The following is a 21,343-nucleotide window of genomic DNA, read 5'->3' on the forward strand; positions in this document are numbered from 1 at the left end:
GGACAGCGTCTTACTGTGAGGCGACAAATCCTCAGACAATGTAACACCTTAAAAGGGAAGCCTGAAGCATTTTCCAATACCTCAGTATTCAAAGACTATGCAAAGACTCATTCACTAAAACTGAGTGAGGACCTGGCAAAATTCAAATGCCCCTTCCATCTCAATATCCCACTACTAGGGGAATCCTTTGCTGCGAAATTTTATGCACATCTAAACAGTTGCATACATGCATCTGTCCCCCTCAGAAATAAATATGCCAAATTTATAAAGGATCCCCTGTGCCAAATTCAAAAATGATCCCCTGTGTCAGAATCCAAATATAAACAGGCCCTACAATACAAGAAAAAAAAGCTCATTGCACTTAAATATAAATGTAAATCTCTAGATGCCAAAACATTCTTGCTAATCTTAACTGGGAACTCTGGTCCCTGATCAAATCAGTCAAAGTTAGAAATGAGGTGAAAGTAGGCTCTAAGACAAAAACAACCACAAAGTCTTCTTTAACTATGTTAGAAACCTCAGAGAGAATGCTCAGCATTGCACAGAGCTAATAGTAAACGATATGTCATACTAAGACCTAGTAGACATAGCCATGCTACTAGCAGATAACTTTAGCTCTAATTTCACCCCCCCCCCCAAACATACACAAATTCCCAGATCATATACTGGCATTCACAGCCCCTCAGTCTCTCAGGAACAAATCCTCAAAGCACTATCCAAGGCCAAGAACACTGGTTATATGGAACTGGATAGCATGCCAGGATGCCTACTGGTCAGCCTGAAACAGGACCTGTCAAACCCCCTACAGAGGTTATTCAATATCAGTCTCCAAGCAGGCTTTGTGCTGCATGAACAGCGGGCATCAACAGTCATCCCTCTGCACAAAATCAATGGACCCAGGTAATTATAGACTCAAGTCTGACCAGCCTCATCTGCAAGGCTTTGGAAAGAATCATTATGGGATTAATAAATAATGAAGGGGGTCTTTTTAAACCTAACTGCACTTACATTTCATTACTGTGAGTGTGTGTGTGTATGTGTTTCTTTGGGGGCTTATGCCACTGTAGCTCTCAGTATGTGGCAGTGCATTACTTTGAACAGTTTTTCATTCCTTTAACCAGTGTAACTATACCAACAAAAAGGAGGAAGGGAACATGCACACATCCTGACCTACCAGGTTTTGTCTGTACCTGAAGCTATGAGAAATACTTACATATTAACAAAGCTAACATCTCATGAATTACAGCCACAGTATTACAGCTCAAGGTGCAGTCCCCAAGCTGCCATGAATCAGTGCATGTTCCCTATGAAAGACTCAGTGTGAAATGTATATTCCATGAGCTACCAATGAATGTGTTAGTGCAGAAATATAACACATTTTTCATATTTTGCTTGATAATGCATTGAGTGTGTGTGTGTGTGTGTGTGTGTGTGTGTGTGTGTGTGTGTGTGTGTGTGTGTGTGTGTGTGTGTCCTTGGTGCAAGGACCATGGTTAATTTTGGTAAACAAAACAGTTCCACTTCCTATATAACAGATGCACCTCTCTCAGTCAGACACTGTTGTAAGGGATTTGGGTACTCTTGTTGATAATTTCTTATCATCTGACCATCATGTCTCCATGGGAGTTCAGTAAGCCTCATGTTTGGCCCATGTAATTTCTAAAGGCATCTCTACTAGATCCAAAGAAGTCATAATTCCACTTCAGTCATATTTTATCAGACCCATCATTGAATACAAATTACTTTTTGACACGTACTTATCTAAACAGATCACAAAACATGAGAGACTTCAGAGATTCACAAGTGAAAAGATCAGTGGTCTCAAAAATCTTAGTTAACAGAAAACACTGGCAAGCCTTTCTCTGGACTAAGTCTCTTACAGACTGTTCTGTGGAGATCTATGTCTAGCCTTTCATGACATGAAAGATCTAGCCCTGTTTGATCTACTCCTTCACAGAACTAATGATTCATTAAATACTCAGTTAAATGAACTAAACCTTCATCAGCACATGAATAAGATGTTCATGTGATATATTCATATCCCAGTGTATCCCTCACCTCTAGAACAAACATCTTCTACATGCCAAACAGAATGGCACCCTTGCCACATTCATTATAAACTTTGATTATTGGATGGGCAGCCTCAAATTCCTTCCTGATTTACCGTGTCTTACTCTCCTTGAAGCTAGAGGGAAATTTTGAATAGGGTTTTTTGTCCAGGCTTGAAACGGTCTGCAGAACAATTGCCTAGTACTTACAAATCTATGAACCTAACGGACTTGACAGCAGAAGTATAAACACACATCTATTTATTCATAAGACAGTAGTAAAAAAGGATTTGAAAGAGGGTAAATAATGTGCATACATTCTGAACTATACAAGTTTGTTTCTACAGCTATGAATATTAGCATTATCTATACATTAATGTTAATAGCCTCAGCAGGAGGGAGCAAACTGTTAAGCTGCTATGAATTACTAAGTATGCACAGTAATACAGACAGTGTGAGATGTACAATTCTTTAGGTATTGAAGATTGTGAAAAATATGAAAAATATGCTGTGTCTCAGGAAAAAAAGACTAGAGGTTTTTATCCATGCATGAACAGGATGTTAACAAAAATGTAATAATGAAATAATGTTCATAACATGAACACATCCACTGATATACAGATTTGTTTCATTCAGTACATATGAATCAAACTAATTCATATTTAATATCATCAAATATGAGTGAACCACATGAACAGAAATGATGCCATTCAATGAAAAACTTTCAAATTTTCACTGATACCTGGCATATAACGTTTAGGTTTGTCATAATTTATTCCATTTTGAGTACTGACTAAAAATAGTTAATTATTAATTATTAAATTTTTGAGTCTTTTAGGGGTCGCCACAGCGGAACTCCGATCTGCTAATGATTGGTAGTTGATTTTTACATGCCGAGTTACCAGCCCTGATGCACAACCTTCAACGAAGGTATGCCCTTTCACGCATGTCTCCACGCAGAAGACGCTCTAGCTGAGAATCGAACCGGACAGTGTCTTACTGTGAGGCGACAACGCTACTGCAGCACCACCACCGCGGGATAATAATTACTAAAATTATATTCCAATTCATAAACTGGTTCACGTCATTCTGTCAAACTGTCAGTTATTCAACAGAGTAAAGTGCTTGGAAAATTAATCAAGGGCACTCATTAATGAGTGTTGGAGCTGTTGAAAGAAAGAAGATAGTATGTATATAGTTAAGGTAAGGGTGGGATTGGGATTTTAATGCCAAACATTTTAGATGTCCCAAACATTTCAACATTAGGTGGTAGGAGTATACATGTGAGCACTTGCTGGTTAGAGTTAGGGATAGACTAAGGACTAGGGGAAAGGAACAGATTTGGTGTTGGACGTGTGTGCTGTTATATGTCATGTGTGTGTGAGTGTCTTCTTCTGGGGTGGTAGTGTTACACAAAGGATTTTTCAAAGTTAAGGTGCAGGTTTACAGTTAGTGTTAGCATGCATTAAAAAGGCTGTGTGGGGGGAGGGGGTAAAGTTATTTTTAAATTTACCACTGGTATGCTACTGTGCTCTGTATACTGAGCAAAGTATCAGCAGGGGAGTGGGATTGCTGTGCTAAAAAGCAGTGCATCATCCATTTGTATGCAGCTGTAGCCACATAAGTTACCCCACTGGGACCATCTCATATGCTTGTGGTCCTCTGTCAATCACATACACTCCTGGGGAAGCATAATTCACATATATGGTGTATGGATGTGTACATAGCAGACCATGTACAAGGTCTTATTTACTTCATGGTGCAGATTACTTTATGAATAGCATCCCATATGTATATTTCCATTGATTTACAAAAATCACCTAACTGCAGTACAGCATGGTGTTTTGTGATACATCTTTGGAAAGCTCAACAAGTTGAACAACTCTGATGTGTTCATTATTTAAGATTATGGAGATACTATTCATTTTAAGTTTTACTGAAAAGTATGCATTTTTTTGCAATCAATATGAAATCTAAAACCAGTGTCTCATAGGCATCAGTGCTTTTTACACAGTTTTTTGCAACTGTTAGCACTTTTGATATAAAATAACTTATTTGAGGCATGCTTTCCGAGTGTGACTTTTGCAAATACATCTCAGGAGGAAGCAACTTTACCTTAATTAGCCATGGTTGTTTATCTCATAGAGTTAAGTGTATGTGCACGCTGAGTTTACGTGTGCTATGTTACATATGCAGATGACAGTATTCTAAACGCAGAAGACAGAATTACTAAACTGATAGTGATAAAAATACTTATTAAAATGAAAGAGTTGGAGGTCATAACTCAAATGAAGGATAGTGTGGGGAATGAATGATGTCAGGTTGTTTTAAGAATTAGATTAACACTTGATAATTTTAAGATGAGGTATGCAGTTTAGTAATCATGATACTGTCTTTAAGACATTTACCTAAAATAATAGAAAACATAAAATGTACTAAATTCTGAGCTGGTTATGAGATGTTTTATTAAAATCTCTATGTAATCAAGTCTGCTTTCAAGTCTTAGGATATGTGTAAATAATAAACATATGTGCAATGCATACAATATGAAACATATGAAACAGAACATTTTTACAATTTTATGTGGAATAAAACTGAGCCCTAATCTAAAAGGAAGACTGAGTACTCTCTTATGATTTATTCTACTATGTACAGTGACACTAAACATCCACGGTGGTGCAGCGGTAGCATTGTTGCCTCACAGCAAGAGGTTCTCCCGTTCAATTCTCGACTGGAGTGTGGGGAGTGCCTTCTGTGTGGAGTCTGCATGTCCTCCCCGTGGTTGGGTGGGCGTTAGAAAGACATGCGTAAATGGGCATGCCTTCGTTGAAGGTTGAACGTCAGCGTTCATCAAATTCTACTGCCAATCATTAGCGGACCGGAGATCCGCTGTGGCGACCCCTAACTGGGAAAAGCCAAAACACAACAACATGTACATTGACACTAAGTTTATATTTAACCTACATACTTAGAAGAGTAATAAAAGGAATATTTCATCAGAATTATTAGAAAGGAAATGTATGTAATTTTATAAATCAGTAAATATTTCTCAAGCATGATGATATGGATGAAATATAAATATTTTTATACATTATTGGTGGCCAAATATGAGAAATCATAGAAGTCTAGGAAGCTGGTGAATCCATGTATTTTACAGAACTGCATTTCTTTACAGATAGAGGGAATATATTAGCAAGCACAGAACAAACCATTCACAAGAGAATAAAACACATTTTAATACACTCAAACATGTATGGCTTTATCTGTAGAATGGCACATACATTTATGTTAAGGCAGTAATTAGACATAAGGTGAAAGAAAAAGAAACTGCTACTTTACAGATTGTGGATAACGATGAGCTGTAAAACATGCATCTGCGCTCTGAACGGATAGCTGGATTTTTGAAAATGGTTGAGACTTTTATTCAAAGTTCTAGATTTAAGTAAAGGATCTTATTAAATACACTGTACATGGTGAATATGGTACAGTGGTACTAAGTGCATGTAAGCTACAGTTAGCTGGCTATAGTGTAGTTATCAAAGAAAGGGGGAGTTAATATCTGCATACATATATCAAGAGGTTCAGGAACATGTGCTGAGGTGGGGGATAAACATATAAAATGACTATGGAATTGAATGGTTTGTTTCTTCATAAATAAATTATAATTAGTTTAATTTTAATGTTGCTATGACTTGTTTCTGCTGTAACTATATTTCTGCTAATAGTAAAAGCTCTTGATCTTCCAGTAAGGGATTTTTAACATCTAAATTGCCACTAACTGAGGTAGATGTGACCTGGATCTAAAGACCCAGCCAAACAATAGCATTTTAGGAGTTTAGTACCTTTGCTATGCTGCACCACAGTCTCAGTAATGGAACATGAATCTAAGAACCCAGTTTAGGGGAAAGAATAAAAAGATAACTGATTTTTCTTGGTGTGAAACATGAGTTTGAGGGCCAATGTCTCTTTGGCCTCAAAAGCAAATGCCTCTGAATAAATTTCTTCTACAGGTTTGTAACACAAGACATAATATGGTCCTAATAAGATGTATAATGCTTCAAGGCATATTAAAAAGTAACATAATGGCTAGGCTATAGATGATGTCAGGGTATCCAAAACATATAAAACTTTACATTTTTACTTATTTATTTTATGTTTGTTGACTGGGTCGGTGGGCTGATCATCTTTGTTAAGAAGATCAGGCTAAGCTTATTAATGTAGTTATATAGAATCATTTCTCAGCTTAATGATGTGAGCTTGAAATTGTTGAACGTATTAGTATATGGGTGACATGGCAACCAGAGAAGCACTTCAGTGTGCAGCAGGGTGAAGAAACAATGCTGCTTTTTGAAGGATCACTAAGTACACTTTAGTCCATTTTTGTTAAACCACACAATCATTGAAAACATAAAATGATTTTACTGTATGTGGAAAGACCTTCACTAGACGACGCAGCAAATAATATGATATCCCAACATTATTAATGCTTTGCTGGAACACTAAACATAAGCCAATTTGTCATGTTCTAAATATTTAATGAAACAAGCTGCAGTGCACAGACATCTTCAGTAAGCCAAAAGAATTCCATCCTCTTGCTTTATTGTATCAGATGCATTTCAGCAATTCCATTACTAAAAGTTGTGTTTAACCCCTCCAAGAAAACAGGGGACTAATACACTGCTTTTCTATTTTATTTTCTGGAAAAGTAAGCAAAATAATGAATAAATATTAAATAATTAAATAAAATGCATAAGCAACAAACAACAAACTATACACATATACATACATCCTTGGCAAAAAGGATACTTCCAAGATTTCAGTGGAAATATTCTGAAGTGTTATTTTCTTCATTACTGTCTGACCTGGGAAAGAGACAGCAAACTAAATACCTTTACAAAAATAACATCTATTTATTTGCATCTTTCCAATCAATGATATATGTAACTAACAATTTTCGTATTTTCACCATTAATATTTTACAACATTATAAAATATAGTAATACTTATATGTATTACCACGAAGAAAATATAGTTACAAATCACAGTACAGAAATCTTTTCTCAATGAGGATTTGATGATATATATTTTACAGCACTAAAAGCCATAAAAAGACTTAGTCCTGCCTCACTAACAGCAGGTAGAAACAAAGTATGTCAATATAAAACTGTGAGAAGCAGGCACGACCGAGCTCAGAGCTGGACCCTCTCCTATTTCATATTTATTTTGCAGACATCCTAGCCAATATCAAAAAGTGTGCTTGAACAAGTTTGCTGATGCTTGCAAGCTTGAAACTGTTATCCACTGATCCACCAATAGTAAACTGCTCCATGCACATACCTTGTGTACTGAAAACAGTCTTAAGCTAAATGCGAAAAAGTGTATATTTGGTAAAAAAGCTGCCTCTACCTCATATGGAGAAAGCAACACACCTCTTCAGACAGACACGGTCATCAGAGACTGGGTACTTATGTGGATACTCTCTCATTTGGTCATCAAGTTTCCATTATAGTCAAGAACACTGTGGCATTCGAAAGACATGCATGAATGGGCGTGCCTTCGTTGAAGGTTGGGCATCGGGCTGGCACCTTAGCACTGTAAATATCTACTGCCAATCATTAGCGGACCAGAATTCTGCTGTGGCAACCCCTAACTGGGAAAAGCCGAAAGAAGAACAACATATCTTTGCAACACCAGTGGCTCAATAAACACCTGTATAACAGACCTAAATCTATACCAACAAACAAACAAGAATCACTGGTGGGATTGATTTATTCCCAGCCTATGGAATAAGTTACCACCACAAATCAAGTAGAGTACTAGTTTGCCTTTGGCTAGAAATGACAATTGCATGACTGGACATAAATTTACACAAGGTTATCATGTATGACCCTACTAGATTTGGGAGGTAACCATTATTAACTGCTCAGAATGGTAACATTCTTTTAAGAGTATCTACTTAAATATCTATATGGCTAGGCATCTTATGGTTCCTGTAATTGTTTGTCTAGTACTGTTCCTATGTCCAGTGTGTGTGTGCATGCGCGTGCCACAGAAGTGTACAATGTATTTATTTTATTTGACATTTGTTTACCGGGGACGTCCAGGTGGCATAATATCCCATTTTCATTGGAAGCCCAGAGAGAAAAGCTCCACATTGATGTACTGTGGTTACAGGTAAATAACAAAATCATTCCAAAGCCTAATACAGTAGAACATTACAAAGATTATAAATACTCTCTCAAAAACATCACATGTTAGAAGACAACCAATCAATGGCCACTAATCAATCACATTTCATTTAAAGTCATACAACATTATACATTAAACATAAAAAAAGAAACTAAAAAAAATAAAACATATTAAAAATATTGTAAATTAGAAAAGTTTTTTATACTTCTAAGGACTTAAGTTTCTATATACTACTAATTGAAACATTCTCATTCAACCCAGGGGTGGTGTATGCATTTAATTTAACTTGCCAAAGAAGCTCTTTGTATTCTAATAGAAGTTTCCAAGGTCCACCCCGGGGGTCATCCCTTTCCATATCAATGCCCATAAATAAAAAGTGGTGATCAGGGAATTTAGCTACATGTTTCGCTAATGAATTGTTAGTACTGTTTTTCCTGATGTCTAATATATGTTTACATATCCATTCACAAAACATTCTCTGGGTCTTACCAATGTCAAAACTGGCACATTTTTCACATGAAGCAATTTAAATTAATCCAGAAGTGTTGCAATCACAATGGAAGTGTAGTTTAATCATAATATTATTCATTTTTATTTTTTCACCTAACCTTAAAAAGTTACATTGTCTGCAGTTTCCACACTTATATGTACCTGGTTTCCTATTATACATTACATAATTGGATACTCCTTCCATATGTTGTTTAATTTTCCTACCTTTCTTATATACAGTCTGTGGACGAGTACCCAAAGTGTCTGTATAACCTTCAAAACAGCAAAAAAATGCTCCAGTTCTTCTCTAAAATCCATTTTACATGTGTTGCCTTACTTTCGTAGGTTGTCACTAAAGAACTGTGAAAATCCTTAGCTACACCTGTTTTGTTTCTCACACAATTGTTGTCATTATTATTCCCTTCTATTCTAAGTAATGGTTGAAACCATCCTTCTCTCCTTTTTATCTCCACTTCTTGTTAAACTTTATTAACCATACAAACAGGGTAGCCCCTAGCTGTAAAAATGTCTGCTAATATCGCTGCTCGAGTTTGATAACTTTGTCCTTCAGACACCAGTCTCAGAAGTCTCACATACTGACCTTTAATTATAGCTTTTTTCTGGTATACTGGGTGGCTACTAGTGTAGTGAAGAATACTATTACAATACATGGGTTTCCTGTAGATGTTACTGTTATATCTACCCATCTTTACATCCTTAGTAACCTCCACATCCAAATCATTGATTTTATTTGCATCAAAGTAATGCGTAAATTTGAAAAATGTAGTAGTGTTATTTAAATGGGAAACAAAAGATACAAAGTCACTGGATGTACTTTTCCAAATGATAAAAAGATTGTCCAGGTATCATAAATAAAATTCCCATGGGGGAGGTGTAAACTTTTCAGAAACAAACTTTGTTTCCCAATATAACTTTATAATGTTAGCAAAGACGGGGGCACATGCTGCCCCTATCGCAACACCCTTTCTTTGTAAAAAATATTGGCAATCAAGATATACAAAGTTGTTTTTTAAAACTAACTCCGTCAAAGTTACAATAACACTTTGTTGTTATTCAATGAACAGGTTAATAACGTCAATTGTAGCAAAAGTGTTACCATTCACAAATTTAACATTCCTAAGTTTTAACAACAAATCCCATGAATCCTTACATATATAAAACCACCCATCTAACATGTTCTTCAACTTGATATCAATATATTTGGCTAGAGGGTGTGTTCTGGATTTGGCAGCATTAACTATGGGTCTCATGGGAGGATCTTTTAGATCTTTGTGGATTTTTGGAAGTCTGAAAATAGAGGGGATTACAGGATATTTGCAGTGTAAAAAGGCCCACTCTTCATAACATATCTGCTCCTGATCTAAAAAATCCTGTAGGGTCAAATCTATTTTAGAATAAGAAATGTTGATACTATTAACAGATGTTTCTTCATAGTACTATCAAAAAAAAAATCATGCATTTTACCCAAATATGTTCCATAATCCATAACTACTACCCTACTCCCCTTATCTGGTTTCATCACCCTGATACTTTTGTTCATAGCCAGTTCCTTTAATAAACTATACTCAACTGGGGACAAATTTAGTTCAATACTAGAACTGTTTTTGTGCTACAGTTTTTGTATGTCGAACTCCCATATTTTTTTTCAAAAAGCAAACACGGGTAGGGCAAGTGGGAGATGAAGTGTACTACTTCTTTTCATAATATTACAGATGTTCTTTGTGTTTCACTGTTGCAGTCATCACACTTGGGTTATCCTGCCATAGGTAGCCCTCAGTTGGCCCGAATACCAGAGGCTTAGTATTTCTGTATCGGTTGTTGTCACTCCAGGACTGACGTCAGGTCGTCAGTGATATAAAAACAGGCAGCCGATGCCATTACATCAGTCTTTCTTGCCGAGAAGCCCGAAGCAGCAGCAGTTTGCACGAGTGCCAGTTGTCCACTACCTGAGTTTTCATTTCTGAAATTGAATTTGAAGTCTTCTAAAGCTAAGTACCCCGTTGGAGATCCTTTTTTCTTGCTCTAACCGATGTCAGAAAAAGTTAGTAATTGTCTCGCCTATGGAAAGCAAACACCACACAGAGATTTCCATTCTTACTGCTTCACCTGTTTAGGCCCAGACCATGACATTCCTCACAGTTGGTTTTGTGCTTTGTTCAATGTCTGAACTATACATCGTCGGGCCCTTATCATGGCTAAATCCTTTCGCTCTCGATCTCCGGATTCCGAAATGGCTTCAGTAAGCCATCCGACTACCGATCTTTTGAAAAAACGTAAGGATAAAGACAGAGACAGACCACACCGATCCAAAACTGCCAATGACGCTTCCGTTAAGCTAGTTGCCAGTTCGCCAGTACTCAGTGAAGCACTTTCGCAGCCCCTGATGCCCACTTCTATGGATTCGCAGGCTGCTACCGAGACCCGTTCGGAGTTCGATATGCTGCGAGACTCTTCTTTGACTACAGAACCTGAGGATGTTTCTACCTTGGATGGGTCCAGAGCCTCTGTGCAGGCACCAACTTCCAAGGAAGTTCTTCACACTACCGATATTCAACACAAACCAACTTCTTTCACGTCTTTAGCTCTTTCTAAAACTACCGAGTTTCTAAAGCCCAGGGTACGAACTACGCCTAAAATAACGCTGACCCAAGCTCAAGCACCTGCTTCCATGCCTCAATCTCAAATGCTTAAAATGGTGGAAGTCCTTATCATGCTGATTAGGGGAAGCCAGCCTTCTCCTTCTAAAAGAAAAAGAGACTTGTCCCCAGCAGCTTTATCTGACCAAGAGTCCGACGACTCTGAGGTTTCTGATTATGAAGACATGCCCTTATCTGCTTATGAGGATTCAGATGCAGAGGAAGCCATTCCTTCTCCCTCTCCTCCAAAGGATTTTTCTTTTGGTGAAATCCTACATACCTTGAGAGAGCATTTCCATTGGGAATGCCAGAAGTATCCTCAGTCCAAAAAGAGACTCAGGGAATTTTTAGATTTACCAAGCAGCAGCAACCAGATGAAAAACGGCACGGACTGTTTATTCCAAATAAAAGTGAGCACTTTCGGCTGCAATAATATACAGCCTTTCTCAGACAAAGTACAAAGCCCCAGCATTACACTGGGCTTAAATAATACATCAATCCACTTCAGCTGACCCAACCAATTAACAAATTAAACAAATTAGTAAATTAGCAAACATCTAAAACTGTATTTTAAAGTTAAAAGCCTTACGTAGATAAATTAGTAGGCAATAATGCCTTCTTAGCAAGGTTATTAAATTATATGGTTGGTGGTTTTTTACAGTCATATCTACATTTAAATTTAAATTTAAATATAAGTATAATATACACACACATATATATTTATACTTATATGTATGCTGAGTAGTTTCTAAATGTCATATATTAAATTTAAATCAATGTGTTTTATTCTATTCTATTTTATATGATATTTATACTAATTTTTTATATAGTTATATAATTATATATGAAATGTGTAGGGGTAATATGAATCCTGTAAAGTTTTAGATGTTTGCTAATTTGTTTAATTTGTTAATTGGTTGGGTCAGCTGAAGTGGATTGATGTATTATTTAAGCCCAGTGTAATGCTGGGGCTTTGTACTTTGTCTGAGGAAGGCTGTATATTATTGCAGCCGAAAGCGCTCACTTTTATTTGGAATAAACAGTCCGTGCCGTTTTTCATCTGGTTGCTGCTGCTTGGTATTTTCATTTTTAGTTCAGCTGTTTGGTTTTTCGTTTTTTTGGTTTCACTTCGATATGCCTAGCAGCAACGCTATGCCTTGCATGGAGAATGGGCATAATAGGACTGCTACACCATCGCTTTTCTTGCAGGATGAAGAGCGAGACACTTGTTCATCTAATATAATCAATGCGGATGAAGGAAAAGAGCTGGGTAACCTTACTACCCTGATTAATCTTCTACTAACAAGAGTAGAGGATTTATCACAAAAAGTGGAGACTAATGCCTCCAGGATTGCTTCTAGAGCCCCCGATGATGCTAGGGGGGATTCTGTCGTAGCTGCACTTCCTTTAACACGTCAAGGAAATCCGTTGCCACTTCAGCTCAGTAATAGAGCACCTGAACATCCCATTACTAACACTAGCGTTCGTAGGGCTAGTGGGGAAGTTATACATGAACAAGGACATCAGTCGCCAAGGATTTTAAACGAAGGCAATACTATAACCACCATACCTTCTATGGCATCCTTTCTGAGTAAGAAAGATTTTTTTGGAGTTTCAGTTAACCATAATGGAAACATAGTAGACCAAGAAAATGCGGTGAGTAACTTTGTGGACAAACTTAATTTGTTTGATCAAAAACTGTTTAGATGCAAGAAACTGCAACTAGAAGTCGCCTATTTGCAAGAATGTATATCCAAAAAAGTGGTTCCTAAGGGACTACGTCAATGGCGCTTATCCTGCAGGGTTAGTGAACAATTCAGTATTTCACAAAGAGCTGTTAGCCCTTTTTGATACACAGGGCTTCGACTTTGTCATCTTTAATTAATTTCTATAACTGTAAAATTACAATACTTATAGACGAACTTGAAGTACTCAAGACTGGATTAACGCAAGATAGCGACTTTCCACGGTATAAATATGATTATTTAAGGATTTTTTCTAGTATAGAGGCCTCTATGAGTAAAATGGCTAGTAATAAAAAACGTAAAATGGACAGAGACCTCTATGACTATAAAAATAACAAAGCCTACCCCCCTCCACCATCAATAGGGAATAATCCATTTAATAGAGAGGCTGATAATCAGGTAATTACCCCTACTGATAACATTGAAAATCAAGAGCAAACTGTAGTTCGTAGGAGCAAACGTATTCGCAACCAAACCAACAACAACTCCAACACTAACAGTGGTAACAATAATACCAATAACCAAAATCTGAACTATACACATGAACAAAATGACAGTAATCAGGATTTTTTCAGGGACAACAACAGACATATGAACAACAACACCAGGTCCAATTATGGGGGTCAACCACAGAGGAGGAAGAGACAGAATCAACGGAGGAGATAATGTTTCCTCCAATAATGGGACCTACAGTTCTTACAAGCCAAAACTGTGATTTTAAAATTTACAACTACACGGTTTTGTCTGTTGACCAACCAGTTGTTGAATTTTTTTCGAAAGGGCTGTCTTTTGTCCCTGACAGAAGGGGCGATTTGGTTAAAACTATCATAGACCTAAAATTATTTGTTAGGAAACTGAACTTAGCAGTTTCTTTAGGCAATACACCTGCCCTTTGTAACACTTTGAGAGTATCAAGTGTGTTCAATCCGCCATTGAATTGCATTTTGAATTTATTTGAAAAAGTTTGTGAAATTGATTTAAGATCTAAGCTTATTAATAATCGTTCTGCTGTAAGTAACAACAAAAAAATAAGTAACATCTCTAGGAATGAACTGGAATTTATTGCTTTGTTATCTGACTGTAAGGTTAGAGTCATGAAACCAGACAAGGGAGGGGGGCTGGTGTTCATGGACGAATATTTATATGATAAAAAGATGTTAAATCACCTGCAGTCTGATATATACTCGATTTCCAGTCTTAATGAAATAAATGGAGCCTATAGGAAAATTAGGGGTGTCTTGGATGATTTATTTTTGGAAGGAAGTATTGATTGTAACATCTTTCACTTTCTATCCATGCCAGCTCCAAAAATTCCCACTATATTTGGCACACCAAAAATTCATAAAAATTTAGTAGATCCCCCATTTCGGCCTATAGTTGATGGGAGAGGATCTATTACTTATGCTTGTGCGAAGTTTGTGGATGGGATACTTAAGCCGATGTTACAAGGTGAACCCCAGATATGTAAAGATTCCTGGGACTACTTGGAAAATTTTAGTAAAATTGGATATAATTCAGAGTATGTTTTTCTGGTAGTAGATGTAAAAGACCTATACACAGTAATTCCACACCAACTTGGTATAGATTGGACCAGGAATTTTATGCTTACTAAAAATGCTACTTCTGCACAGATGTATGTTGTGGAGACCCTCCTGGATATTGTTTTATCAAATAATTTTTTAATGTTTAAGAATCAATTTTATTTACAAAAAACTGGAATTGCCATGGGGTCATCATGCGGATGTAGTTTTGCTAATAGCGTAATGGCATCCTGGGAACATGAATTTTTGTTTAATAATGAATTATATCAACAACATGTCTCTTGGTATACAAGATACCAAGATGATATGTGTTTTATTTGGAATGGTTCACCAGATCTAATTTCTGACTTCATAGACAGCATTTCAATGATGACTGACTTTTTGGAGTTTATGTATTCTATGAGTATGGAATAAATGCATTTCTTAGATGTAACTATATCTAAGGATAGGGTTAACAACAAGTTTAAATCTTCCATCCATAGAAAACCAACTCATTCTAATAGTTACCTTCACTTTTCAAGTTGTCACCCTATCCATCAAAAAAGAAGTGTGGTTAAAGGACAGCTTGTTAGGGCTGCCAGGATGATATCAGAGGAGGCTGACTTTCTTAGAGAATGTGATAATATAGGCAAAATGTTCCTATGTAGAGGCTATCCATATAATCTAATAAAACAGTTACAACAGGAAGTGCAGACCAAAAGACAAAATGGTCACTTTAGGCCATTGTTGGGAGGTGCATTATTGGATAGGTTGACTAAGTTGGGCACAAACAATAATAATGATTTGGTATCAAACAATATTACTTTTTTGTTCACGTATAGTATTGACTTCCAGGTGATTAGGGATATATTGACCAAAAATTGGAATATCATTTTGGAAGATAGAGCATTAGCTAAAACTTTGGGCACGCATCCGACGTTTACATATAGAAGGGGTCCCAACTTAAAGGCAATTGTGGAAAAAAGTAGGAATCCTAGTAAACAAAAAATATTTGGTATGCGAAAATGTGGAATGTGTAGCCAGTGTAAATATGTTTTAGCTTGTAGTAAAATCAATATTAATAAATTAAATATTTCCATCCAAGGAAACTTTAACTGTGAGTCAAGTGGGGTGGTTTATGTCGCTGTTTGTGAAAAATGTCCTTCCTTTTACATTGGCAAAACAGAGAGGAAACTGAGAAAGTGAATTTACGAACATTTATATGCCATAGGAAGGAATGACTTGACAAACGCATTAGCTAGGCATATTCTTGAATATCCAGAACATAGTTTCCTATTTTCTGTTATACATCAGGTAAATAATGAGATTAGAGGTGGGCCCTGGCAGCTACATTTAGAAGAGCAGCAGCTGTTCTGGCAAGTTAGAACATCTGCACAGTTTCCACCAGGGCTAAATGATGTTGCCTCCATTAAGTGTATTTTAAAGTTAAAAGCCTTACGTAGATAAATTAGTAGGCAATAATGCCTACTTAGCAAGGTTATTAAATTATATGGTTGGTGTTTTTTTACAGTCATATCTACATTTAAATTTAAATTTAAATTTAAATATAAGTATAATATACACACACATATATATTTATACTTATATGTATGCTGAGTAGTTTCTAAATGTCATATATTAAATTTAAATCAATGTGTTTTATTCTATTCTATTTTATATGATATTTATACTATTTTTTTATATAGTTATATAATTATATATGAAATAAGTAGGGGTAATATGAATCCTGTAAAGTTTTAGATGTTTGCTAATTTACTAATTTGTTTAATTTGTTAATTGGTTGGGTCAGCTGAAGTGGATTGATGTATTATTTAAGCCCAGTGTAATGCTGGGGCTTTGTACTTTGTCTGAGGAAGGCTGTATATTATTGCAGCCGAAAGCGCTCACTTTTATTTGGAATAAACAGTCCGTGCCGTTTTTCATCTGGTTGCTGCTGCTTGGTATTTTCATTTTTAGTTCAGCTGTTTGGTTTTTAATTTTTAGATTTACCATAGCACAGACCCTTACCTATTCCTCCAGTTCTGGATGTTGTGGATGATGTTCTCATGGAATCCAGTTTAACTCCTGATACTCTACCTCCTGCTCCCAGGAAACTCGACAGGTTTTACAGAGTCTGTGACTCACACAAATTTCTTTTCAAAAATCCTACTGCTGACCCAGAGGTCATCTCCTAAGGACCTAAGGAATAAAAGCAACCACAGCTAAGGATCCCACCCCTTCGGAAAGGGATTCCCGAGCTTTAGACAGATGGGGTAAAAAAAGTATACACATCTGCAACTCTTGCCATTAGAGCATTAAATTGTCAGTTCCACATGCTGAAATGCCAGAAACATACCATGGAACTTATTAAACAAAAATGATCTACCTTTCCAGACTATGCATAAAATAAAGAATTACAGGAGCTTATGCATTCTGCAAGCCAAGTTACTAAGCATACCCTGCAATGTGGGTTTGATGCCATAGAAGCATCCTGCAGGGTAACAGTCACAGGTTCTGTACTTAGAGGGCATGCTTGGCTTAAGAAACAGACCTTGCTAGACCATGTCAAATCAAAATTATTGGATGCACCACTGAACAAAGACAATCTGTTTGGCATCAAGGCAGAAGAGGTTTTAAAAAAGATGGAAGAAAAAACTAAATCTATGCAGACAGTTAAAGACTTTATGCAAGTCCAGCCTCTGTCAGTAGTCATTGCCCCTCAAAGCAATGGTCCTTTACAGCCCTCTCTAGGCTGCCTCAGACTTGACTTAGGGGAAGAAGACCCCTCAGACAGCAGGCCCAGGGAATGCATTAGACCCCTCAGACAGCAGGCCCAGGGAATGCAGAGATCTAAGCAATGGAGTACCTCCACTTCTAAAACAGGGAGTGCTACGCCACCCCCTTATGGAAGGAATTCACAATGATGTTTCAACTCCACCTCTTACCTCTGCCCACCTGCTTGTGCCTCTAGGAGGAAAACTTGCCTCCCATGCAAAAAACTGGGCCTCCATTACCAGTGATTGATGGGTCCTCAACATAGTGTCCCAGGGGTACAAATTTTATTTCCACACACTGCCAACCCCAAAAGGGTTCCCAGATCTTCTTCCAAACCAGTGGGCAGAGGCACAAAACCAAGTTCATTCCCTGCTCTCCATGAGGAAAATTCAGCCTTTTCCTGCAGACCAGATAGGCCAAGGGTTCTATTCCAGACTTTTTCTGGTACCCAGACAACAGGGCACCTGGTGCCCAATCCTAGATCTATCCATTCTAAACACCTTCCTGGTGGTACCAAAATTCAAAATGGTCACCCTCCAGCAGCCTCTTCCTATGCTATCCAAAGATGCCTGGTTAGCCACTCTAAACCTAAAAGAGGCCTATCTGCACATCTCAATCAGAGACTCTTGCAGGAAATATCTACGTTTCAGGGCAGGATCTATGCATTATCAGTTCTCTGCACTTCCCTTTGGCTTATCCACTGCTCCCAGAGTTTTCACAAAATGCCTGGCTCCAGCCATTGCTTTTTGCAGACAAAGAAATATTCAAATCTACCCCTACTTGGACAACTGCCTGATTTAGGCAGACAGTCAGGAAAAGCTGTTACAGCACCTGACATTTGTAAAAGACCTACTGACCTCACTGGGGAACACCAGCTTTACTCCGTCGCATATCGCCTACTCAGAGGCAATCTCTGCCTAACATACAAAGCTATGTCAAACCCAGAGCTGTTGGACATGCTCCACTTAAAGAAATCCCAATCCCTCCGAGCTACACTCTCTAGGGACCTAAACCTTGTCACCACAATAAACAGAACATGCTGGAGGGATAGATTTCCTGTCCCAGAGACTTCCCATACTCTGGAACAGACTACCTATCTATGTCAAACAGAGCTCCTCATTAGCACTCTTCAAGAAAAATCTTGATGATTGGATGGGTAATAGGAAATTCACCCCGGGGATCACTTCTGTGGTTCTGCTTGACAGGGGCACAGGAAAATAATTTTCTTGAGTGGCGAAAGCCAGGATACCTTTTTGGCTAGGCTTGTATAGGCCCTAGGGCCAATAGCCTAGTACCTACCTATGAACTATAAATGAAAAGAAATCCAAACTAGTCCCCAGTCAGAAAATTGTATTCCTGGGAGCAAGCCTGGACACAGCATCCCAGATGGCATTCCTTACTCCAGAAAAATAAGCCTATCTGACAGGCTACTTCTCTCAACTGGCCTGCAAGCTCTAGGGTTCATGGCCTCCTGCATTCTACTAATTCCATATGCCAGACTGCTTATGAGGAAACTTCAACAGTACTTAAAAAGCCTTTTGTGTCAACATTCTCAGGACCTGGAAACTATTATACCTATAATACCTTGTCTAAGGAAAGATTTTCATTGGTGGGCAGAAGCATGCAACCACAAGGGACTTCCCTTTTCACAACCCCACACCGCCCAGACCCTAACCACAGATGCATCAGACTATATCTGGGGTGCACACCTGGATGGCAGGTGCATTCAGGGCCACTGGAGCCCAAATCAGATTCATCTGCACATCAACCAAAAAGAGATGCTAGTTGTTCAGCACGCTCTGACAGCTTTCAGATCCCTACTCTTTCGGGGCCTCTACTAATCAAAACAAACAACACCACAGTGATGTGGTATATCAACAAGCAGGGAGGAACCCACTCTTACTCACTATGCAGGCTAGCCATCACCCTTTGGCACACGGCTTCAGTTATGCAGATTCACATGTTAGCACAATTCCTGCCAGGCTACCAAAACTCTCTGGCAGACAACTTAAGCAGAAATCTCCTAGACCCACGAGTGGCAATTAAACCACAACACCTTCAGCCTCGTAACCCAGAAATGGGGTACCCCGAAGGTGGACCTATTTGCCTCCAACAGCAACTACCAGCTCAGCAAATTCTGCACCAGGGAACCTCACAGCAAGGCCTGGAAAGTGGATGCCCTATCCTTCCAATGGGTAAACCTCTCGATCTATGCATTTCCCCCTCTTCCTCTTCTTACAAGGGTGTTACTCAAAATAAGGGAGGAAAGACCCAGGGCAATCCTGATTGCCCCAGTGGCCACGCCAACACTGCTACCCACTACTGCAACAGTCTGTCACCATTGCCTCCATGGCACTTCCCTCAGATTCCAACTCTCCTGACCCAGCAGAAGGGAGAGTGCTTGCATCCACAATTGCAAACCCTGAACCTGGCAGCCTGGCTTATTCACTGACCTCTCCTCCAGTGGCCAGCCTAAGCCAGCAAGTCTTGGATGTTATACGTGAAGCCAGACAACCCAGCACTAGAAAATCCTATGCTGATAAGTGGAAAAGGTATTGCTCCTGGATCCAGGATAAAGGAGCTGAACCAGCACAACCCTCCTTACCTTTCATCCTGGATTACCTACCAGACCTGCTTCACGGTGGCCTATCCTTCTCTTCTATTGAAATCCATGCCTCTGCCATCTCTGCTCATTACAGCACAGAGCCACCTCTATTTTCACACCACCTCATCAAGCAGTTCCTTAGAGGGGCTAACAATTTAAGGCCACCCAGAAGAGCCCCTACCCCTGCTTGGGGCCTTAACTTTGTGTTGTAAAACCTCACGCTACCCCCTTTTGAGCCTGCAGCTTCAGCAGAGTTAAAATTCTTCTCATGGAAAACAGCCTTGCTTCTGGCCATCACTTCATCTAGAAGAGTGTCTTTGCTACAAGTACTCATGGCTGTGGAACCCTTTGTCATTTTTCATGCTGACAGAGTCTCCCTCAGAACTAACCCAACCTTCATGCCTACAATGGTGTCCAGTGTGGCTCGCAACCAATCTATTCATTTGCCCACTTTTTCCCTAAACCTCAAAATAAGGGGGAAAGGATCCTGCACTCTTTAGATGTGCACAGACAGATCAGATTCTACCTGGATATGACTAAGCCCTTTAGGAAATCTGACCAGTTACTAGTCAGCTTTGCAACAGGGGCAGAGGGCAAGGCCATATCAAAACACACCATTTCCAAATGGATAGCACACTGTATCCATTTCTGTTACAAACACCATGGGACACCACCCCCTCAAGGGGTCAGCACACATTCCACTCGGGCAACTTCCACCTGTGTAGCTTTTCTCAGAGGGGTCCCTACCAGGGACATTCTAGAGACTGCAACATGGAGTTCTGTTCATACCTTCACCAAGCATTACCACCTGACTATCTTTTCCAAACCCAGGTCAGGCTTTGCAACCATACTCCTGCAGGGCATACTAGCCAGCCCCAACTCTTATTGACTGCCTCCACACATTTCTTCAGCTGTGGGAATCAACCCAAGTGTGATGACTGCAACAGTGAAACATGAAGAACATAATACAGTTGTGTACACTTACCATAAATGTAGATGTTCAAGTGTATTCACTGTTGCAGTTCTGGTTTCCCACACTCCATCCCCCTTGTCTCTCTCTCTTTTCCTTACAGTACTATTTGGTATTTACTTTCTACTGGTGGTGTTATTCCACCATAACCTAGCTCCCTATTTGGGGGCTCCTGAAATTTGAGGCAAGAAAAACTGATGTAATGGTGTCGTCTGCCTGTTTTTATACCACTGACGACCAGACGTCAGTCCTGGAGTGACAGCAACCAATGCAGAAATACTAAGCTTCTTTTATTCGGGCCGAATGAGGGCTACTCCTGGCAGGATAACCCAAGTGTGATGACTG

At 38.6% G+C, this 21,343-nt stretch overlaps 1 protein-coding gene across 2 annotated transcripts in view; it reads right to left on the bottom strand.

Annotated features, from left to right (window-relative positions):
* The window catches only part of CFAP74 (cilia and flagella associated protein 74), a 3,161,205-nt gene that overhangs the window by 405,562 nt on the left and 2,734,300 nt on the right, over positions 1 to 21,343 (bottom strand). For both annotated transcript variants that reach the window (XM_044062943.1, XM_044062944.1), the window contains exon 30: positions 6,855 to 6,910. In XM_044062943.1, the coding sequence (XP_043918878.1) occupies positions 6,855 to 6,910 (56 nt within the window). The remainder of the gene's footprint in view (positions 1 to 6,854; positions 6,911 to 21,343) is intronic.

This window comes from Protopterus annectens, chromosome 2.part1, assembly GCF_019279795.1.
Source record: "Protopterus annectens isolate FY-2018-M chromosome 2.part1, PAN1.0, whole genome shotgun sequence".
NCBI classification, from domain to species: Eukaryota; Metazoa; Chordata; order Ceratodontiformes; family Protopteridae; genus Protopterus; species Protopterus annectens.